Raw genomic sequence first — 24,711 nt, 5'->3', positions numbered from 1 at the left:
TGCTTCATATGTGACAGGCAAGTACGATTACATCCCCATTTTATACACCAGGAAACTGAGGCTCAGGCACATTCATCGAGGTCACACAGCTCTGAAGTGGTGGCACTGGAATTAAAACACGGTAGCCTCCATACTGTTCCACATGTACACTACCAAATGTAAAGTAGATAGCTAGTGGGAAGCAGCCCCATAGCACAGGGAGATCAGCTGGGTGCTTTGTGACCACCTGGAGGGGTGGGATAGGGAGGATGGGAGGGAGACACAAGAGGGAGGAGATATGGGGATATATGTATACGTATAGCTGATTCACTTTGTTATAAAGCAGAAACTAACACACCATTGTAAAGCAATTATACTCCAATAAAGATGTTAAAAAAAAAAAACCAAAACACGGTGTAGCAGAGAGCACAGGTTCTAAAATCAGGCTGTAAGGAACATTCTTTGTCTTATAGACAGATGTGTAAAATTAAGTGATGTTTCTTTTTGTGAGTGTTCTCTGGACCTCGGCCCTCCTAGGACAACAGCTCTAGCTCAGTGGGGAGGTTCAGTATAAGGATATAGATGTGGGAGCCATCAGCATATAGAAGGCAAGTGAAGTCCGGTGGACAGGAGAGCACCAGCCGGAATGATTTGCTCAAGGTCATACAGCCATCAAGGGCAGAGCCCAGCCCAGGCGAGAGCACTTCCCCCATCGCTGCTCCTGTCAGCTGGGTGGAAAGCGCAGCTCTCCAGCTGCAACCTCCACACCGGGAGGCTGCTCCCCCCTCCCCCCATCCTGTTCCTCAGCCCCCTTCCTCTTGCTTTAACCGACAGGAGTTGTTTCCCAGATGGCAGTAACAGTACTGACAATCAGAAAAATTTGTGCTGAGTAATATTTCAGACCTAATGGAGGGAATTCCAGGATAAACAGATGACTCTGGGGTTTTTACCACCACTGCCCCAGAAGACCCATCCTCCAAGGCTCCCACATGAAAGACTGTCCTTCTCAGGAACTCAGTGCTTCTGTCTGTGAGGATGTTTCCAGAGCAATGACTGCCGTTTGACAAAGGCTCTCCAAAACGGTGGCTTTTGTCTCTTGACACTCTTCACCATGTTGCTTTCTCTTCCATGGAGCCCTCAGGCCGTCATGCTCTTGTGTTTTCTCCTTTCTCCAAATATGATAGCATCTGGCCTTGACTTGTCTGCATGTGCACAATAAAGACATCTCTCTGGAAAGAGTATCATAATACTGTTTCCTAGATCTTTGTTTCAGGGGACAGAAACTTAAGCCAAAGGAATAAATCTCTAAATGTGAAATTTCAGATATCGGCCAGCAAGTGGGAGGGTTAATAAAGGGATATTGAGAAAAGGCACCTTTCTTGTACTTCTGAAATCATACTAGTGGCTCTGAATGTCAGCTCCTTATATGGGAACTAATATCTATAGCTGGAAAAATCTCAGACACTCCTGACATGGTTGAGCGGAAAGGGCATGGGCTCTGGAGCCAGACTGTGTAAGGTCACATTCCAGCTCTGCCACTTCCCAGCTGGGGTACCTCGCATAAGTTGCTTAAACACTTGCTGCATCAGTTTCCTTTTTCTATAAAACAGGATAGTTATAGAACCTAATTCACAGGGTTCTTATATGGGTGAAACTAGATAACTTGAATATCTATAAACACCTAGCATGGTGCCTGGCACAGGGGGAAGCAGTTAATGAATGCTATCTAGTCTTGGCATTTCCTCATTAAAGCTGGCTTTTCCTTAGGTCCTTGAACTATGTAGGTCACTTTAGGGGAACTCAATTCAGCTGGAATTATTGAGTATCTGCTGTGTGCCCAGCCCCGTGCTTGGGACACTGTGAGGAAGACAATAGAAATCTACAAAGGAGGAGCTAATCTCAGGGATCTGCTTTGGTGTAATGTTTTGAGCTTCTTCCAAAGAGCCCCATCTGACAGCTAGGTGAAGAGGCCCAGGGCCCTTCCTTACACAGAATAGCAAGGGATTTAAATTCACGGGCTCCGCAATCAGGCAGGCGTGTGTTCACTTCTTGCCTCTGCCTCTTGACCGTGGTGTGACCTTGGCAAGGCACACTACCTCCCCATGCCTCAGCGCTTCATCTGTAAAATGTGTGTCATAATTTCATCCTTACCCATGCTGTACCCATCAACATAGATTCGTAATTATTGCTTTATGCAATTCTCTTTTCAATCAGATGGAAAAAATGGAGTTACAAAAATATATTAGTATGTTTAATGTTTTTAGATAAATAATACATTTACTGGTGTTCTTTACTTATTTGTGTGGATTTGAGTTACTGTCTAGTGTCCTTCCATTTCAGCCTGAAGGACTCCCTTTGTCATTTCTTTTTTTTACCTTCTTTTTAAAAGTTGAGGTGTAATTGACATATAACATTGTATTAGTTTCAGGTGTACAACATAATGATTCAATATTTGTATACATTATGAAATTATCACCACAGTAGTTAACATCCATCAAAAGACATAGTTACAAAATTTTTTTTTCTTGTGGTGAGAACTTTTAAGATCTACTGTCTTAGCAACTTTTAAATATACAGTACAGTATTATTACCTAGTCACCATGCTGTACATTACCTCCCCATGACTTATTTATTTTATAACTAGAAGTTTGTATCTTTTGACCCACTTCACCCATTTTGCCCAACTCCCACCCCCTACTTCTGGCTACCACCAATTTGTTCTCTGTATCTATGAGCTTGTGTTTGTTTGTTTGTTTTTTAACATTCCACATATAAGTCGGATCATATGGTATTTGTCTTTCTCTGTTTGACTTATTTCTTAGCATAATGCCCTCAAGGTCCATCCATGTTATCTCAAATGGCAAAATTTCATTCTTTTTTTATGGCTGAATAATATTCTCCTTCATTCTTAAGGGTAGTTTTGCTGGATATAGAATTCCTGGTTGACAGCTTTTGCCATTCAGCACTTTGAATATGTCATCCCACTGCCTTCCTCTCTCCTTGGTTTCTGATGAGAAATCAACTGTTAATCTTTTTTTAAACAATTTTTATTTATTTATTTATTTATTTATGGCTGCATTGGGTCTTTGTTGCTGTGCGCGGGCTTTCATTGCGGCAGCTTCTCTTGTCACAGACCACAGGCCCTAGGTGCGTGGGCTTCAGTAGTTGTGGCTCACGGGCTCTAGAGCGCAGGCTCAGTAGTTGTGGCGCACGGGCTTAGGTGCTCCGCGGCATGTGGGATCTTCCCAGACCAGGGCTCAAACCCATGTCCCCTGCATTGGCAGGCGGATTCTTAACCACTGCACCACCAGGGAAGCCCTCAACTGTTAACCTTATTGAGGACCTTTTGTATGTGATGAGTCACTTCTCTCTTGCTGCTTTTAGGATTTTTTCCTTGCCTTTGGACAGTTTGCTTATGATGTGTCTAGGTGCAGATTTTTTTGAATTTATCCTGCTTGGAGTTGGTTGATCTTTTCAGATGTGTGGATTAATGTTTTTCATCAAATTTGGAAAGTTTTCAGCTATTATTTCTTCAGATACTCTTTCTGCTTCTTCCTCTGTCTCCTGTCCTTCTGAGAGTCCCATTATATGCATGTTGGTATACCTGAAGGTGTCTCACAGGTCTCTGAAGCTCAGGTCATTTTTCTTCATTCTGTTTTCTATTTCTCACATTGAATATCAATATTTTCAAGTTTGCTTATTTTTTCTTCTGCCTGTTCAAATCTGCTGTTGAACCTCCCTAGTGAATTTTTCATATCAGTTATTGTACTTTTCAACTTCAGAATTTCTATTTGTTTCTTTTAAAAATAATTTCTATTTCTTTATGGATATCTGCTATTTATTAAGACATCATTCTCATACTTTAGTTCTTTAGACATGGTTTCTTTTAGCTCTTTGAACATATTTAAAATAGCTGATTTAAATCTTTATCTAAAAAGTCCAATATCTGGGCTTCCTCAGGGACAGTTTTTATTGGTTGTTTTGTTTTTTCATGGGTATGGGCTACTTCTCTGCAGGTCTCATAATTTTTTGTTGAAAATTGGACATTTTGAATATTATAACGTGTTAAATCTGGAAATCAGATCCTTCCTCCTCCCCAGGGTTTTTTTGTTGCTGCTTGTTGTAGTTGTTGTTGTTTGTTAAGTGACTTTTTCTATCTGAACTTCCACGAGAGCTGGTTGGTCCTATCTCATAGTTACAGTTTACAAGATATAACTCCCCCTACTGTTTCCTTTGGTGGCCCCGCAGCTCTTTTGATGATATTTGAGGCTAGTCATTGGGAGAAGCTAGTTATAAATATTAAACTTGTCTTATGCTTCTTAGATCTCTGCTGAGCAACTTCTATTCAAGGAACCTTGTAAGTCAGAAGGCCAGTCAGCCTTCATTATCTGCCTTCATGTGAGAAAGAGAAAAAAAATAATGAGAGATTTATATGGCATGAGAGAAGAGCCCATTCCACTCTTCTAAGAGGCCTGAAAAGACTCCCCTAAAGAGAATAAGCCACACTCCAGAAAGAGAGTTGAAATCCATGTCATCCAGGATAGATGCCCCTAGCCCTTTCCTTCCATTCCCCATCTTCCCTACTTTTGAGGGGAGGGAAGTACACCCTTGCAAACTGGAGTTGGCTGAATCCTGCAGTGTTGCCAGAGACAGGGGTGCCTATGTGAGGTTCTCCCTACAGAAAAAGGGGCAGCTTTAATGGTGAACTAGAGTCAATCAGAGACTGGGGCAGAAGGACTGGAAAGAAAGCCTGAGGAGCACAGGTAGAGTGTCTCCAGCACTGGATTGGGAGTGGGCGAGGGAAGGAAAGGGGAAAGGGAGACAGGCAATGGCAGAAAGAACAGTCGATAAATTCTGTGCCATTGGGGCAGGCTTAGAGCAAGAGGCAGTTTGCTTTTTCCTTTTTTTTTTTTAAGTAATTTTTATTGCAGTATAGTTGCTTTATTTATTTATTTATTTACTTACTTATTTGTGGTACGCAGGCCTCTCACTGCTATGGCCTCTCCTGTTGCGGAGCACAGGCTCCGGACACGCAGGCCCAACGGCCATGGCTCACCGGCCCAGCCGCTCCGCGGCATGTGGGATCCTCCTGGACCGGGGCACGAACCCGTGTCCCCTGCATCGGCAGGCGGACTCCCAACCACTGCGCCACCGGGAAGCCCACAGTATAGTTGCTTTAAAATGTTGTGTTGGGCTTCCCTGGTGGCGCAGTGGTTGGGAATCTGCCTGCTGATGCAGGGCACATGGGTTCGAGCCCTGGTCTGGGAAGATCCTACATGCCGCAGAGCAACTAAGCCCATGAGCCACAACTACTGAGCCTGCGTGTCTGGAGCCTGTGCTCTGCAACGGGAGAGGCTGCGACAGTGAGAGGCCCGTGCACCACGATGAAGAGTGGCCCCTGCTCGCTGCAACTGGAGAAAGCCCTTGCACAAAAATGAAGACCCAACACAGCCAAAAATAAATAAATAAGTAAATAAATAAATTTATATATACAAAAAAAAGCTAACTAGGCTGTACATAGGATTTAAAAAAATATGTTGTGTTAGTTTCTGCTGTAGAGCAAAGTGAATCAGCCACTCGTATACATATATCCCCTCTTTTTTAGATTTCCTTCCCATTTAGGTCACCACAGAGCACCGAGTAGAGTTCCCTGTGCTCTACAGTAGGTTCTCATTAGTTATCTATTTTATACGTAGTACTATATATATATGTCAATCCCAATCCCCCTATTCATCCCACCCACCTTCCCCTCTTCGTATCCTTAAGTTTGTTCTCTGCATCTGTGTCTCTATTTCTGCTTTGCAAATAAGTTCATCTGTATCATTTTTCTAGATTCCACGTATAAGTGATATTATACAATAATCGTTTTTCTCTTTCTGACTTACTTCACTTTGTATGACAGTCTCTAGGTCCATCCACACCTCTGCACATGGCACAATTTCATTCCTTTTTATGGCTGAGTAATATTGCATAATTCAAAAAGATACATGCACCCCAATGTTCATTGCAGCACTATTTACAATAGCCAGGACATGGAAGCAACCTCAGTGTCCATCGACAGAGGAATGGATAAAGAAGATGTGGTGCAGTTTGCTTTTTCTGATTCCATATTTTCACCAAGCAGTTTTTAATAGTTATTTGGGTTCTTGAGATGTTCGTCAACCATCCACCTTATACCTTCATTCAACAAACATTTACCAGGTGTCAGGCACTGGGCATAAGGATATGAATAAGACAGGTCTCTCATGGTTATAGGAGAAAACAATGTATGGAATATAATGGCATAATGAAAGAAGGGCTATAACTGAGGGAAGGCCAGAGACCTGGAAGCCGCAAGGAAGCCTCTCACTCCAGCTTGGAGTGGGGGGTAGGACGTAGGAATCTGTAAGTCCTCTATAAGGAGGTCGCGCTTGAGCTGACTCTCTAATCTTGACGCACAAGAAGTTTGTCAAGTGTTGGTGGGAGGAGTGTGTGGGGATGCAGGCATCCTAGAGAGAAGGAACGGCAAATGCAGACAGAAGCCAGAGAGAGCTTGTGGCACATTTGGAATGAAAAAATAGCTTTGGAGGGTGGACATGGGGTTTATGAAGGGTACCAGAAGGAGGTGAGATTAGAAAGCTAAACAAGGCCAGACCATGAAGTGCCCTGCGTGTTTCAAGGAGGCACGTGTGCTTTATCTTAAAGGTTGTGGGGCAGTCAGTGAAGGCTTTCACAGGAGAGTGACCTGGGTGGTGTAGTAAGATGGTTCAGAGTGTAAGATCTGTACACTATTGATGTTCAGAGTGTGGTCCCTCTACCAGCAGCATCAGCATCACCTGGGAACTTGTTACAAATGCAAATTCTTTGGGGTTTTTTTTTTGGTTAAATTTATTTGTTTGTTTGTTTATTTTTGGCTGCGTTGGGTCTTTGTTGCTGCACGTGGGCTTTCTCTAGTTGCGGCGAGCGGGGGCTACTCTTTGTTGCGATGCGCAGGCTTCTCATTTTGCTGGCTTCTCTTGTTGCAGAGCATGGGCTCTAGGCACATGGGCTTCAGTAGTTGTGGCGTGTGGGCTCAGTAGTTGTGGCTCGTGGGCTCTAGAGCACAGGCTCAGTAGTTGTGGTGCGTGGGCTTAGTTGCTCCGCACCATGTGGGATCTTCCCGGACAAGGGATCGAACCTGTGTCCCCTGCACTGGCAGGCGGATTCTTAACCACTGTGCCACCAGGGAAGTTCCACAGATGCAAATTCTTGGGCTCAATCCCAGACCTACTGAATCAGAAACTCTGGAGGTGGGGCCAGTCATCTGTGTTTTCACAAGCTCTCAGGTGATTCTGATGCATGCTTAAGTTGGAGAACCACTGCCCTAGGCAGATCACCTAGGTTGGAATCCCAGCTCTCCCCCTGTGTAACTTTGGGCAAGTTTGAAATCTTTCGGAGCCCCAGTTTCCTCAGCTATAAAATGTGGATTATAAAGTTGTTGTGAGGATGAACTACGTTAATATATAAAAAGCACTTAGAGTAATACCCTGTCCATATAGTATGTGAGCCATTATTAAGAATGTTATTGTCACCCAAATTCCTTCTGGATGGCTGAACATTTTTATCCGACCTGGGGGCCTTAGTTAGTGTCATGGCTTTTCCCTTCCCTTCCCTGCCCTGCTCTGCCCTTCCCTTTCCTCATATGTAGAAAAATATCTATCAAATGTCCATCACAAGCAAAGTGGTGTTTAAGGGGAATTCATTTGGAGATAGTGGTAGCACCCTAATGATAATCCAGGTCTGCTAACTGTATAGAAGAGATGGAACTCAGGGGTGGCCTTGGACATGCCCCCTTCCTCAGATCTTGTCCTCAGTATGCTCATTTGTGGGGCGAGGGGGTTGGAACAGATGATTTTGGAGGACTCTGACAAAAAGGTAATTTTGCTTACCTTTATTTATTTTTTTAAATTTATTTATTTTGTATTTATTTTATTTTTGGCTGCGTTGGGTTTTCATTGCTGCGCGAGGGCTTTCTCTAGTTGTGGTGAGCGGGGGCTACTCTTCGTTGCGGTGTGCGTGGGCTTCTCACTGCGGTGGCTTCTCTTGTTGTGGAGCACGGGCTCTAGGCGCGTGGGCTTCAGTAGTTGTGGCACATGGGCTCAGTAGTCGTCACTCACAGGCTCTAGAGCGCAGGCTCAGTAGTTGTGGCGCACGGGCTTAGTTGCTCTGCAGCATGTGGGATCTTCCCGGACCAGGGCTCGAACCCGTGTCCCCTGCATTGGCAGGCAGATTCTTAACCACTGTGCCACCAGGGAAGCCCCTTTGCTTACCTTTAAATGAGTCAGATTTAGCACACATTTACTGAGTACTATCCTAGTAACTTTCACAAAATTTCACAAGCCTGTGAGATACGTATTATTATTATCCCCCCCAATTAAAAATGAGAACATGGAGGCCAACAGAAGATCAGCTGGCCCCAAACTGCATGGAACTCAAGGGGCAGAGCTGAGATTTGAGCCAGGTCTGCCTGATTCTAGGACTTGTCTCTTCTACATGGTGACACTGCCTCCTGTGGCTCACTGTGACTTCCTTCAGAGAGATAAATTGGCTTGGCCAAGGTCACACAACTAAGCAAGGAGCAGAGGAAGGACTAAAACCCATGTGTTCTGACTCCAGGGCCGGTGTTTGGTCTACAAATCACAGTGGCCTGTAACAATGAAAGCTAACAGCATGCTAAGTGCTGGACTGATTAATGACCCGCCTCTTGCCTACCAGCTCCAACAATCTAAAGTCAATAGACAACACACCAGCCATGTAACCAAGAGCCATGTGGCACCAAGATCAGCAGACCTCTGCAGGAGTCAATCTGAAATGCCTGGAGGGGTCCAAGAGGGTTTGAGATGGACTTCCTGACTGCAGACTCTGTCAGAAGCTATTTGAAGGTGTTATGAAAAGTGACTTGCTGCCTCTCCTTCCAAAGAAATGGATTAAGTTGAAGATCTCCCCATTCACTGATCTCCAGAGTAGGGTATGCACATTGAGGTGTGGGAAGAAAATGTTAGAACTTCTAATTCCATTGTCTGTTTTTTAATCACTTTTAAATTTCTATTTTTTTTTCTTTTTTTTTTTCGGCCGCACCAGCCTGTGGGGTCTTAGTGCAGCATGTGGGATCTTAGTTCCCCAACCAGGGATCGAACTCACACCCGCTGCATTGGAAGCGTGAAGTTTAACCACTGGACCACCAGAAAATTCCCTAAATTTCTATTTTCTATGTATGCTTTATGATGTAGAACATACACACTAAGCTTAGTTTATAATTTACAAATTATTAATATACCCATAATTTATAAATAATTTTCTATTTTTGTATAGGTTATAGAATGTCCTTAATTATTATATTAGTTTATAGTACATTAATATAATTTGTAAGCTAGAAATATATTTACAAAGTATAAATGCATTGATAAAATATATAATGCATTGATAAATATATATAAATGCATTATATTATATATAAATGCATTGATAAAATATATAACTAAATATATTAAAATTATACATATTTTACACATATTATACATGGTATTTGGAGATATACTTGAAAACTTTTTTCTAAACAGAAGTGCAAGGAGATAATACACAGCCCACCACTATCCACTAGAAACAGCAATATTCTGAGGCCTGCTTATGTTTTGGTAAAGCAGAAACCTCATCTTCTTTTGCATTTAATAGCCATAAATCATGTGTTGGTCTACCTGTCCTGGTCTAAGTGTCTACCCCGAGTGCAGAGACTCTGTCAGGGACAGAGTCCCTACCTTTGTATGGTTGACAAGCACATGGTCCAGTAATGGGGGGCCAGTAACATCAATTTTGGACCATCCACACAACAGAATTTTATCTCATGATTTTAAATGATGTTGGAGACAACATATATAAACAGTTGATACAACTCAACATCAAAAAAATAACCCAATTAAAAAATGGGCAGAAGAACTGAATAGACATTTACATTTTTCCAGGAAATGCAGATGGCCAACAGGCACATAAAAAGATGCTCAACATCGCTAATCATCAGGGAAATGCAAATTAAAAACACAATGAGATATCACCTCACACCTGTCAGAATGGCTGTCATCAAAAAGACCACAAATAACAAATGTTGGCGAGGATGTGGAGAAACGGGAACCCCCATATATTGTTGGTGGGAATGTAAATTGGTGCAGCCACTGTGGAAAATAGTATGGAGGTTTCTCAAATACTGAAAATAGAACTACCATATGACCCAGCAATTCAGCTCCTGGGTATATATCTGAAAAAAACAAAAACACTAAAACACTACTATTTGGAAGAGATACACGCATCTGAGTGTTCATAGCAGCATTACTTACAATTGCCAAGATATGGAAGCAACCTAAGTGTCCATCAACAGATGACTGGATAAAGAAGATGTGGTATATATATATATATATATATATATATATATATATATATATATATACACATACACATATACACACAATGGAATACTACTCAGCCATGAAAAAGAATGAAATAATGCCATTTGCAGCAACGTGGATGATCTTGGAGGGCATGATGCTAAGTGAAATGTCAGACAGAGAAAGACAAATACTGTATGATATAACTTATATATGGACTCTAAAATATAAAACAAAGGAATGTATATAACAAAACAGAAACAGACTCATAGATATAGAGAACAAACTAGTGGTTACCAGTGGGGAGAGCGAAGGGAGACAGAGCAATATAGGGGTAGAGGATTAAGAGGTACACACTATTATATATAAAATAAGCTACAAGGATATATTGTACAACATGGGAAATATAGCAAATATTTCATGATAACTCTAAGTGGTGTATAACCTTTAATACATACATACATACACACATAAATAAATAATGTTAGAAAAAATATATCATGATTTGGAGAGATGTTCTTATATTGTAATCATAAACAAAAGTAGTTTACAATAACAACAGGATGATCGGTATTTTAATTTTTTTAAGAAAACAACAAATTGTGTATACATGCATGGAAAAAGACAAGGAGGAAATAGCCCAACATACTCATCGTGGTGTGCAATTGTAGGCATTTTAATTTTCTTCTTTGTAGTTATCTTTGCTTTCTAAAATTTCTATTAGAAGTTTATATTGCTTTTGTAATCAGGAAAAACACTTTTTTGAAAAGAAAATAAATTGAGCACATGCACTTGAGAAGGATGTACGTATCCTTTCAGTACACAATGCAGTCCTACAGAAAGAAAAATGAGCCTGACTTGTCACAGTTTCCTGCAAGAGGATGCTGAGGACCTTATCATATCAGTGCGTGGTGAGGGCACTGGGGGAGAAGTTTCTCTCAGGTCTCAGAACCAGGAAAAGCTACACTGGTTTGCTTTTATCTTATGGACACTGTGACTCATGTAACTCAATAATCTTCAAACGCTTTTGCCTGAGAATCCCCTGAGATTTTAAAATTTTTATTTCGAAGTAATTTTAGATTTACATGAAAGTTGACAAAAAAAAATAGTACAGAGAGTTCCCGTGTACCCTTCATCCAGTTTTCCTTAATGTCAACTGACTTAACCATAATACAGTGATCAAAACCAGGAAATTAACTTTGGTACAATAATACTAACTAAATGTTTTAGTCCACTCAGGTTGCTGTAATAAAGTACTGTAGACTGGGTGGCTTATAAACAACAGAAATTTATTTTTCACAGTTCTGGAGGCTGGAGACCTGATAAATGGGTGCCCGCATGGTTGGGTTCTGGTGAGTCCTCCTCTGGGTTGCAAACTGCCATCTTCTCTCTGTGTTCTCCCATGGTAGAAGGGGCAAGGGAGCTCTCTGGGGACTCTTTTATAAGGGCACTAATCCCATTCATGAGGGCTCCACCCCCATGACCTAATCACCTCCCAAAGGCCCCACCTCCAAATACCATCATATTGAGGATTAGGATTTCAACATATGAATTTGGGGGAGGGGGGACACAGACATTCAGTCCATTACACTAAACATCAGAGTTTGTTCTGATTTCCCCAGTCTTTCCACTGATTTTTTTTTCTGTTTCAGGATCCCACATAGCATTCAGAAGTCATGTCTCCTTAGTCTCCTCCAATCTGTAACAGTTCTGTCTTTCATGACCTTGATGCTTTTTAAGATACTGGCCAGCTACTTTGTAGAACGCCCCTCGATTTGGGGTTGTCTGATTTTTTTCTCATGATTAGATCGAGGTTATATATTTTCGACAAGAATACCACATAAATGATTTGTGCCATTCTCAGTGTTTCCTGACCTTTAATAACAGTGTCCCCTTGCACATTTTTATCACATAATTTTAAAATCATAAGTGTAAATAATTGCAAACATGTTATTTCCAATCTATTATAAATATCAGCATTTTAAATAATACTGTTACTTCACTCTTTTAAACGTATTCTAAATACCAAATACTGAAGTGATTTTTACCCACCATCATTTTATTTTAAAACATATAAATATTTTAAACATTTAACATTTTATTCCTTGAATCTGTATTTTTAGTTCATTTCCCTCAGAGAATTTTATCTTAAGTTAATACACTTTTATATGTGAAATATAATGCTTCCACATCAGACTTCTCTGTAACAAAAATATACTTATAAAGTGAAATTAATTTTTACTTCCTGTATCCATAAAACACTACTAAAATTATTATAACTACTGTACATAAATGATCAAAACAAAATATATTAAAAGGTTTTGAAAATAATTACAGTTACAAAAAGCATTTTTTTTTAATTTTTATTTTTGGATGCACTGAGTCTTTGTTGCTGCACGTGGGCTTTCTCTAGTTACGGCGAGCAGGGGCTACTCTTTGTTGCAGTGTACAGGCTTCTCATTGTGGTGGCTTCTCTTGCTGCGGAGCACAGGCTCTAGGCTCGTGGGCTCAGTAGTTGTGGCTCATGGGCTCTAGAGTGCAGGCTCAGTAGTTGTAGCGCACGGGCTTAGTTGCTCCGTGACATGTGGGATCCTCCCAGACCAGGGCTTGAACCCGTGTCCTCTGCATTGGCAGGTGGATTCTTAACCACTGCGCCAGCAGGGAAGCCCACAAAGCATATTTTTATTTAAATGCATCTCAGTGAAATGGATGGGACTTTTTTTCAGGTATCCATGGACAAATATTACTATATTGCTAGAAAGAGACAGTTATTCAGCATCAATTCTATTTCTAATTTTCTTTATATACATAAGGACTGAGAAATCTTGTTCATATAAATAAGAAGATGAGACTTCAAAAATTTTATTATAACACTGTCGTATAATTCTATGAGATCCTTTGAGTTCCATACCAAATATCAGAGTGATCTCCCAGCAAAAACCACTTTTTTCCATTTTTTATTGCAATATAATTCACGTACATAAAATGCACCCTTTTAAACTATAAAATTCAGTGGTTTTAGTATATTTTAAACATGGCGCAACCATTACCACTATCCAATTCCAGAAGAGTTTCATCACACCAAAAAGAAATTCCTTACACATTAGCAGTCACTTCCCATTTCCCTTCCCCCCAGCCCTTGGCAACCACTAATCTTTCTGTTTCTATGGATTTTCCTATTCTGGGCATTTCATATAAATGCAATAGTGTAATATGTGGCCTTTCGGGGGGTCTTTTTTTTTCGCTTTTTCTCAGTGTTTTCAAGGTTCATTGTTTTTATGGCTGAATACTATTCCATAGTATGGATGTACCTCATTTTCTTTATCCATTCATCAGTTGATGAACATTTGAGTTGTTTCCACTTTTGGTCATTGTGAATAGTGCTGTTATGAACATTTGTATGCAAGTTTTTGAGTGGACATATGTTTTCATTTCTCTTGGGTATATATACCTAGGAGTGGAATTTTGGGGTCTTATGATAACTCTATGTTTAACCTTTTAAGGAAGTGCCAGACTGTTTTCCAAAGTGGCTGCACCATTTTCCATTCCCACCAAGAGCGTATGAGCGTTCCAATTTCTCCACATCCTTGCCAATACTTGTTGGCAAAATCTGTCTTTTTGATTATAGCCATCCTAGTGGATGTAAAGTGGTATCTCTTCATGGTTTTGATTTGGATTTCCTTGATGGCTAAATGATTTTGAGCATTTTTCATGGACTTATTGGCCATTTGTATATCCTCTTTAGAGAAATATGTCTATTCAGATCTTTGCCCACTTTTAATTGGATTATATGTCCTTTTATTATTAAGTTGTAAGAGGTCTATATATATTCTAGATACAAGTCCCTTATCAAATATATGATTTGCAAATATTTTCTCCCATTCTGCATGTTGTCTTTTCACTTTCTGAATGGTATAATTTGCAGTACAAAAGTTTTAAATTTTCGTGTAGTCCACGAAAATTTTGTGTCTCTCGTTTTTTTTTCTTTTGTCACTTGTGCTTTTGGTGTCCTATTTAGAGATCCATTACCTAATTCAAGGTCATGAAGATTTATAACTATGTTTTCTTCTAAGAGTTTTAGTTTTAGTTTTTATAGTTTTAGCTCTGGGTCTCTTGCCATTTCCATATGAATTTTAGGATCATCATGTCAATTTCTGCAAGAAAAGCCAGCTGGGACTTTTTTTTAGGGATTTCATTGAATCTGTAGATTGTTTTGGGGGGTATTGCCATTGTAACAATATTATGTCTTCTAATCCATGAACAAGGAATGTCTTTTCATTTATTTATTGCTTCTTTTATTTCATTCAGTGATGTTTTATAGTTTTCAGTACACAACTCTTACACTTCCTTTGTTAAATTTATTCCTAATTATTTTTTTATTGCAAATGGAATTGTTGTTTGATTTTCAATTTGTCTATTGTTAGTAATAGTAGTATTGTATAGTAGTACAATTGATTTTTGTATATTGATCTTGTATCCTGCAACCTTGTTGAACATGTTACTAGCTCTAATATGGTTGTTTTTGTAGATTCTTTAGGATTTTCTGCGTACAAAATTATATTATCTGTGAATAGGGATATTTTTACTTCTTCCTTTCCAATATGTATGCCGTTTATTTCTTTCTCTTGCCTAAGTGGCCTGACTAGAATCTCTAGTACAATGTTGAATAGAAGTGGTAAGAGTAGATATCCTTGTCTTGTTCCTGATCTTAGGGAGAAGGCTTTCAGTTTTACACCATTAAATCTGATGTTAGCTGTGGGTTTTTCATAGATGTCCTTTGTCAGATTGAGGAAATTACTTTCTATTTCTAGTTTTATGAATGTTTTTATCATGAAAGGACATTGGATTGTGTGAAATGCTTGTCCTGCATCTACTGAGATGTGGGTTTTGTCCTTTGTTCTATTAATATGGTGTATTACATCGATTGATTTTCATATTTTGAACCAACCTTGAATTCATGGGAAAAATCCCACATGGTCATTGTATGTAATCCTTTTTATATGTTGTTGAATTCATGTAATTCATATACCAATAATTGCTGGTATTTTGTTAAGGATTTTTCATTATTGTGGTAAAACACACCTTTACATAAAATTCACCATTTCAACCATTTCAAAGTGTCCAACTCACTGGCATTTAGTACATTCACAGTATTGTGCAGTCATCATCACTATTTAGTTTCAGAGCATTTTCATCACCTCAAAAGGAAACCCCATACACATTAAGCAGTCACTCCTCATTCTCCCCTCTCCCTAGCCCTTGTCAACCACTTATGTAATTTCTGTCTCTATGGATCTACCTGTTCTGAATTTTGTTGAGGGTTTTTTTTTTAATCTATATTCGTAAGGGATATTGTCTGCAGTTTTTGCCCAGGTGTGAAGTGCAAATAACTTGGGTGAAATCCTTTCTATTTAGAGAATGACTAATTCAAATTCTTTATCAGTAAAAAAGGGGTCCTAGCCTTTCTGTAAAACACAATTATTCACAGGCCCCTTTGTATCCCCTTCATTTGGCAAGAGAGGGAGGTGAGCAGAGGAAAGGAAGAGAGCATTTTTTCAGCTTTGTCTCTCTTCTGTCTGATGGAGAAGGAGGACTTTGGAAGGAAGCCTTTCCATTTATCTTCCTTGCCCTCTAGTCTCCCCTTTTTGTTGCTGTGCTCAGCCCCAAGTTGCCTCAAGTAGCCAGATCCCAGGACAATATCTCTGAGGTCTCTTCTCCTCAGCTGGGGCCTTCGCCCTCAGACTACTCTCAAAACTGCTTCCCTTTTGGGTGTCCCTTGCCTATAACCCTTGCTAACTGGCCAGATGGCATCCATTTGCTTGAACCACATGTTCTTGTTTGCTAAGGTCTCCCTAAAGTCTGTCCAAATTCCCTGAGCATGAGGAATGTCAAGCCCCAAAGTTGTAAAAAAGGGGACTTGCTGGAGGCCAACAAGGAGGTATTTCTGGAGATCACGGTGCTGTTTATGTAATTTTCAAGTAATGCACACAGGCAAGTTCATCATTTGGTGAAGCAGGCTCAGGGAGTGGGAGTAAAAGTTTACTCCCACCCTTACAGTGCCCCTCATAGCCCAGCCCACCCTACAGCTTTGTTGAGAGCTAAAAGTCCCTGGAGAGACTTGGAGGTGGGGAAGATTTTTTTCTCCAGGGAGGCTTCCTGGCTTACACTTCTCCAGACCCCAAGGATACTCCCAGACTCAAGTTGATGTCATCTGAGTGTTTTCAGATAGAGAATTTAAGACTTACTCTGACCTCATGTGCTTTGTGTTTCCAGCTGAACTCAAACTTTCCAAGACTTGGGTTCATTTACCTTTAGTCAAAAATTCCCTTTCTAATTACACGTGGGCCTCTAAGTCTTCTTGGCCATCAGGTACCAGTTGATCAAAAGTACCACACATTTAGGTGGGGCCAATGAGGCTGACATCTCCTTTGAAGTTCAAATAGGGTTGGAAATGAGTGCAATATGGCTCACATGATGTCAACTCACATGTTTGAAATATAGTGTGTGACATTTGACAAACTCAAGCACATGGTAAGGCAGCCATTCTGCTTATAGAGCCAAAGAGTCCACTCAGGAATAGGGAAATGACTTCCCATTGAGGGTCTGCTTCTCTGTTGATGGCGGACTCCGAATAGGGAGCTCTTTGATGAAGAGTCTGAATGCTATTTCCAGCTCTTGGGCAAGTAATGAGCTATTTGAATGATTTCAGAATTTTAGTAGGCAGACCTACCCTCATCCCTTGCCCTCACTCTGGGGGAGAGCCCCCACTGAAGGCATAAATGTTTTTCCTGCACGGTTGATAAAAGCTACCTGTCGTATGTATGTAATATACTTCTCCCTGAAGACTACTCCAGATAGCTGGGGCTTGGCCAGCCAAACCAGAGAAGGCAAATTTCCTGCAAGTAAGCTCTCACTTCCCTCATCTTCACCATAGCAGGCTTTAGAGCACTGTCTTCTATCGAATCAGGATGAGACCATAGAACCTTCAATTCAGCACCCCTGGTAATCTGGACCAGTTGCCTGCAGTTGGTATACAAAATAATAATAGTAGTGAATAGTCTTGTTACAATACTGTTACTATCTTACAGACAAGGAAACCAAGGCCAAGGGAGGGTACGTTATCTTTCCCAAGGTCAAACTGGAGAAGCTGGGCTGGAATTCTGGTCTGTCTGACTCCAGAGACTACCTCTTAACCATTACACTATGTCAATTCATTCATTCACTCAACAAGTATTTAATCAGCACCAATTATGTGTTAGCACTATTTTAGGCACTAGAGATACAGCAGTCAGAAGGTCATCCAGCGGATCATGACACTGTGGGCCTCCAGAAGGAAGAAGTCTTCTGGGGATCAATGACATACAATGGAGGGTATATCTATTTGCTAGCAGGATGAGGGATCTCAAAAAGGTGAGCGCTCCAAACTCGAGCACGGGCAGCGTATAAAAGCCTCAAGCTGTGAGGCAAAGGAAGGTAGAGTTTGAGCTCAGCTCGGGTCCTTAGCAGCATCCTATGGGCTTAGTGTAGGCAGGCTGTGGCCCACGTGCCAGTGCTTGAAGTGGAGAACATGCCCCATTAGTCTCCATAACTCTGTGAAGGTCAACCACCCAGGGCCCCCTAACCGTAGGCCAACCTTATGTTTCCATGTCTGCTCACCCTTTTTTGCTCTTAGCAGCTGAATGTGTGATGCTTGTGGCTCCTTGCAAGGAACTCTGGCAGCGGGTCACAGGTGGGGCTGAGCTCACCCCTCCTATAGATACATTTCTCCCTTGTAAAGGGAAAGGAGATAGATCAAAGGACACAAGGGCCCATGTGCTTCATATGGAGACCCGGGTGAGCTGAAAAGGAAGGGGGAGGAGGGGACTAGGGTAGGCTACAGCCAGGCCATGATTTATTGACTTGTTTTGCTCCTGCACTTCTGTTTACCCAGCTGGGCCTGCTGCTGCCCAGGGTCCCGGCATGTGCACAGCCACTCTGGCCAGTCCTTGTGGTAGTGTCAGAGAGAGCGTGGACTGTGTCAGCTGCTGGCAAAAGTGAGGCAGTGGAGTTCGTGTTTGATGGTTGCAACACTCCTACCCCACTGGGCCTTTTCTCACCCCCATGGGGTACCCCCTCCCCACACACGTATCCCAGTCTCAGCCACAAAATCCCTGGGGCCTTTTTCTCCTTAGAGGAGCCTGGTGTCACTCAGGTATCTAAGACATACCTACACTAACAGGTAAGCATCTGCCAACAGCCTCAAGCCTAATTCTTCTAGCATTTAAAAATGCTGGGCACCTCTTTACTTAATCCATTCAAGGTAGATAAGGACAGAGCGCCTCAGGAGAAGAAATGAAACAAATAGCTTGTGGAAGAGTTGTAGGTCCAAGAACACGAATCGAGTCCCGAGTCTTCCAGGCCAGTCTTCTAAATCCTGGCATCTCCATAAAGCTCGCTGACTGGTTTAAACAGCAACAGAGAAGTCTTGGCAGCCCCACATCAGAATGATTTCAGAACTGTGTGTGTGCACGTGCCGAGACAGAGAGAGAGACAGATAGGGTGGTAGCGGTGGTGGTCAGGATTTGAGGACTCAAAAGGCCCTTCCAGGTACATGTGGTCAATGGTCTGTTAGTGCGTAGAATCAGCTCTACTTCTCTCAAAAATCAACACAATAAATTAGGAGTTTGGGATTAGCAGATACAAACTACCATATATAAAACAGGCAAACAACAAGGTCCTACTGGATAGCGCAGGGAACTATATTCAATAATCCTTTAATAGACCGTGATGGAAAAGAATATGAGAAAGAAAATATACGTACACACACACACATATATGTGTATAACACTGCTGTACACCAGAAACTAACAAAACATTGTAAATCAACTATACTTCAATTAAAAAAAAAAGAAAGAAAAACTCTCTGGGGGAAAAAAAAAACAACAAACCAACACGACCCCAAACCAAACAGAAGGGAGTAGCAACTGGTGGCAGAGGGCCCCTGGGCCTTGAGTAAGCACCAGAGGGGGCGGTTCTGAGTGGGGCTTTCAGATCCTAGCTCTGCTACTTATTAACTCTTTGACCTGAGCCAAGTTGCTAGCTTAGCTTAGCTTAGCTTCTCTTAGTCTCAGAATCACCCTCTAAAATGGGAGCAACTCACTTCATCGTTGTGGATACTGAACATGATAAAGTCTGTCAGGCACTTAGCAACCCATCTGCATGATCAATAGGAGAGGGCCGTGATGATCAAGATGAGGATTCCGGAGAACAGAGGATGGGGCATCTGAAAGCTTCAGCACTTTTGATGTTCATTCCTAGTGTTTCCACAGTTCAGAGGAATGTTTGGAAGGGTGGAAACAACCCAAGTGTTCATTGACGGATGAGTGGATAAACAAAATGTATCAATAGTATACACATACAATAGAACACTACTTAGCCTTAAAAAGGAAGGAAATTCTGACACACGGTAGAACATGGATGGACCTTGAAAACATTATGCTAAGTGAAATGAGCCAGTCACAAAAAGACAAATACTGTATGATTCCACTTACAGGAGGGACCTGCAGTAATCAAATTCACCGAAACAGAAAGTAGGATGGTAGTTGCTAGGGACTTGAGGTAGGGGGAGAAGGGAAGTTGTTTAATGTGTAAAGAGTTTCGGTCTGGAAGATGAAAAGAGTTCTGGAGATGGATGGTTGCACGACAATGTGAATGTACATGATGCCACTGAACTGTACACTTAAAATGGTAAACTTTATGTTAGGGTTCTGTTACCACAATTTGTTTTGAAATTAAAGTTGGAGAATTGATGGGGTTATGGGTGTATGCGTGAGGAATGAGAGCGGGGAAGAGCCCTGGTAAATAGATGAGTGCTCCAGTGAAAGCCTTGCTGGGATTCTACTATGTTCTACCCTACTATGAGAGGGCGGCTGATTTCCATAAAGGGGCAGAGACAGAGAAAACAGAAGTAGGAGAGGACGATGGCCTGGGGCTGTCAGTGTAAAACAAAAGATACAAGAGAATAGAGGTTTCTGAGCTCTGAAAATGCAGCAAACTAGGAAAGAAGGCTCCATCCCAAGGCTATGGTCATCTATGGTGAGCACCAAAGCCCCTTTGGACCACAGCTGCAACCAGAAGGGGAGACCTTAGAAGAGAAGGAGGAGGTGCCTTGGGCTGGCCTGAGGTAAAAATGGCAGAGATTCACGAATGCAATCAGCTCAACTGCCCATCATTTCCAAGGCAGAGTGGCTGGGACCAGCCTCTCCTCTTCCTGCAATCCCACTCCCTCCAGCTCCACAGGGCACCGTAAGGATGCCCTTCTCCTTCAGTTGGGCTGCCTGGTTTCCCTGGAGGGGAGGATCTGGAGGCAGGCCTTCCAGTCCTCACATCCCTAGCAGACCTACCTCCTGGCTGGACCATACCGGCCCCTGCGCCCATGGCCCCTGTCCATGTGGACACACCTAAGTCCAGGACCGGCACAAGCTGAAGAGATCCCAGCCCAGGCACGGAGGGAATTAGGCACGTCTTCTCTGCTCCTGAAGTAATGTTTGTCTTTCAAATTCTGCCAACCAAAATGGCTTGGGCTGTGATTCACCATCACACCGTTACGTCATACTTCCTTACTGCTTTTATGACCAAGGAAGACTCCAGGCACAGTAGCCACATTATGTCCCAGCAAACTCCTGCCCAAATTAAGTCACTCTTTCTGGTCCCTGTCGCTGTTCAAAAATGACATCCAAGGATAATTGCTGTTTTAGGGGCACATTTTAAGGCAAATGCAAGAAATAATGAATGTACCTATTTTCTGACTGAAATTTGCATCTGTCTTTTTACCCTCTCCTGGCAAACATGTTTTATGTTTATTTAAACAGCCCTTAATAAAAATGTACAGCTGCAAAGCATCTTACTACTCAATGCTTTCTGGTTAAGAAAATTGCCCGTAATCACAGTTGACTTTCCTATTTGTAACAGAATATTATTTTTCATTGATGCATGGCTGCGGCCCAATGTGTGAACATTATAAACGCAGTGGGAGGCTTATCTGAGGTTGCAAGCACTTCATTCATTCATTCCTTCAGTCAATCAACAAACTTGTTTTGTGGATTTACCATGTGGGGTTTAGGACCTTTTACAGCAGAGGGAAAAGCATCTGCAGAGACATGAGAGAGCGTGGCAGTCACCGATATGATAAGGATAGCCACTGTCAACCACAGTTGATGTGTCATGATTGGCTGTAAAGTGTGACATCAATAATTTGTTACTGATAATAGTGAACGTACCAAAATTTACTTTAGTTATAAGTTGGAATGGATTCAAGGTTCTCCTTATAATAGCAGCGTCACTCTCACTTGCTTGCATTTCAGTATGTTTTAAAATGAGAGGTAGAGAAAAGGGTCTAACTACCAGCCAGCATGCCGAGAATCATATATTCCCCGAGTTCACCCACAGGAGTGTGTCACGCTTATGAACATCATCTGTCAGTTGTATCACAGTTTAGAATTGTTGGAGTGGCCCACAAGGTGTGTGTTACGTGGGGGAGTAGAGAGAGATGAACCTGGGGAGGTCCGATGGGTAGGTGCAGCTTTTCAGAGCTTGAATAAACACATTTTCGACTGGATTGCTCCCAAATTTTGCAGAGCTAATTGTCGTTGACATCACAGAGCTACTGCTCATTTATCAAGCTCCAGTCTTTCCCCAGATACAGAGATGGGATCTTAGTTAACGTAGGGACTGTCAGCCCATACTTGTGACTTTAGCCTGTCTTGGAGAAGCCATAATTATACTTCTCACAATCAACTGCTCCTAATACTGGCTGCATTGCATGTTGAGCGCCTTAGAAATGAGAATGTGACCCAAGAGGCAGTTTCCAGGCTAGGTTTCATGGAGTGATTGTATTGTGCACCTCATATATCTGTCTTGGAAAACAGATGGAAATTCTCAGTAAAGAGTCAAACTAGAAAAGGAACTTACTAATAATGAACTTGATATGCTATCTCTACTGGGCGTGTGGCAGGCTGCGGGGGTACAGAAAAGGGATGCCTGTGTTGCCTTACCTTTCCAATATAAACTGGATTTCTGGAATTAACCAAAAGATAGATGGAATAATACCTCACATGCAAATAGAATAAATGATTGGCTTGGTGTTCTGATTTGAAGGGTACCCAAAATGTTTCCCTGCCCCTGAAACTACTCTCCCACTGGTGCTTGATTTTCTAATATTAGAAATTGTGGTAGAATTACTTTATTTGTTTAAAATCTATGCTTTGTTCTTTTAACTGTTTTTCTTTTTCTTTTCTTTTTTTTCAAATGTATGCTTTAGGAAAGGAGGATACTTTAAAAAAATAAGAAGCACATTCAGGAATGAACTGGAAGCCTGCTAGAATTGTTAAGAAGACCAGTTGTGTGGAGATGCAACCTCAGTAATTAATCAGTGAGCAGCTAGCAGCCAAATATCTGATAAGAGGGAGGAGGCCCTCTCCTTTGAGGGGGAAAATGACTCCCTTCTGATTGAAAAAGCACCATCCCAGACCTTCTTGCTGCTGACATGCAGATGTACATCTGGCTGTAATCTCTCACTCCCTGCTAGCCTTTGCCAAGCTGTGTGGAACAGAAATCCCCGTTTCTCCCCCATGTAAGGACACAGAGAGAAATTGAATAGTTACATAGTTAAAATTCTGAGCACTGGCGAGGAGAAGGAACATGCCCAAAGCAATAAAAAGACTCTCACTTCAAAACTGTGGCTGAAGAAAGATTCGAGCAGTTTAAACAACTGGTTGAGTTGATTGGGGTGAAGGGAGTAGGCGTCTCAGAGCCACGGACAGGTCTTGATACTCTGCAGACAAGCCAAGAAATCTTTAAATTGTGTTCAATCTACTCAAGGTTGGTGAACAAGACAGAACAAATGCTTAATAAAAGTTGACGGGATTTATTTGCACCTAGGTGTCTGTGTTTCAATAAATCCTACTCTAAATTTTATTTTCTGTGGAGTTGTTTTAAATGAAGGTTTATTGATAAAGAGTGAAAGCATAATTAAGTGGGGAAATGTGCTCTGTTCCCTCTCTCTGAGCTGTCCAACTTAAGGGAAACCTATCATTCTGTCAAAGTGGTGGCAACTCATCCAAATTGCAGGACCAGCACATAGGAGGAAAATCATACCCTTTGAAGTTTTGCCTGCAAAACTTAGTAACCCACAATTCAGAAGTGACAGCAAACACCACAGTGCCTCTGCCTTTGGATTAAACACTGCAGCCTTCTTTAAAAGTGAAAATGTCCCTGGGAAGGTTAACGTATAAAGTTACTGGGTCCTTAATAGGGTGGTTCCTCAAACTATTTATCAGAACCATCTGACACCACATCTTTCATTTATCTTGAGAACTTTAAAAATGCAGGACAGTATAGAGAGGAATATAGCAAACACTTGTGTACTTGCCACGCAGAGTGGAAATACAGTACTATATTTACTTTGTCTTCCATTAAAAAAAATAGAATAGTTTAATAGAACAGATTTTTAAAATAGCTTATTTTTTAAAATAAACTACAGGCGAAGTTGAAGTTCCCTTAATCTCCCACTTCTAGTCCATCCATTTTCCTTAATTTGATACATTTTCTTCCAGGATGTAAATAATACACTATATGGTTTTGTATGTACTTTGAAAATTCAGCATTATGTTCTTGAGATCAATCCACGTGGGTGCATAATGATCTAGTTTGTTTTCACTGCTGAACCGTAACCTATAGTACAACCCTGACACATTTCATTTATTCATTCCCCAATTGATGGATATTCATGTTGTTTCCTTTTTTTTTTTTTTTACTATTAAAAACAACTTGCAGTGAACACAGGTGTCCATGTGTCTTTGTACACTAGGTGGCAAATTCTCCAGAGTATGTACCTTTTAGATAGTAGAGTGAGATTGCCGAGTTAAAGAGTACACACACTTTTAGTTTTTCTGGGTCTTGGCAGATTACTTTCCAAAGTGTCTGTACCAAATAACAGACACCAGTCTATGTGGTCCCACGACACCATACCATTGACAATTCTTGAGTTTTAATTTTTGCCAATCCGACAAGTAAAAATCATGTCTCCTTTTTCTTAATTTCCATGAATACTAGTGAGGTTGAGCATCTTTTCATATATTTATAGATCACTCTAGTTTCTTGGGTCTATTGCCTGTTTGTAATCTTTGCCCGTTTTTCTTTTGGGCTGGTTGCCTTTTAAAAATTGATTTGTTTTATGTCTTTTAGATGCTGTTTCTTTTTCAATTTTTGCATGCCAAATATCTCCTCCCACTATATGGCTTGTTTTCACTTTATAGTGTTGTTTTTTTCTATAGACATTTTCATATTTAACGCAGCCTCA

At 41.2% G+C, this 24,711-nt stretch overlaps 1 protein-coding gene across 1 annotated transcript in view; it reads left to right on the top strand.

The window, feature by feature from the left end:
* Positions 1-23,385, top strand: part of PABIR2 (PABIR family member 2) — an 80,972-nt gene extending 57,587 nt beyond the window's left edge. The window contains exon 10 of the mRNA XM_079910219.1: positions 22,672-23,385. Within this exon, the coding sequence (XP_079766345.1) occupies positions 22,672-22,732 (61 nt within the window). The 3' untranslated portion in view covers positions 22,733-23,385. The remainder of the gene's footprint in view (positions 1-22,671) is intronic.
* Positions 23,386-24,711: the final 1,326 nt, after the last annotated feature.

This window comes from Stenella coeruleoalba (genome assembly GCF_951394435.1).
Source record: "Stenella coeruleoalba genome assembly, chromosome: X".
Lineage (NCBI taxonomy): Eukaryota > Metazoa > Chordata > Mammalia > Artiodactyla > Delphinidae > Stenella > Stenella coeruleoalba.
This window is presented reverse-complemented; position numbering and strand designations above follow the sequence as displayed.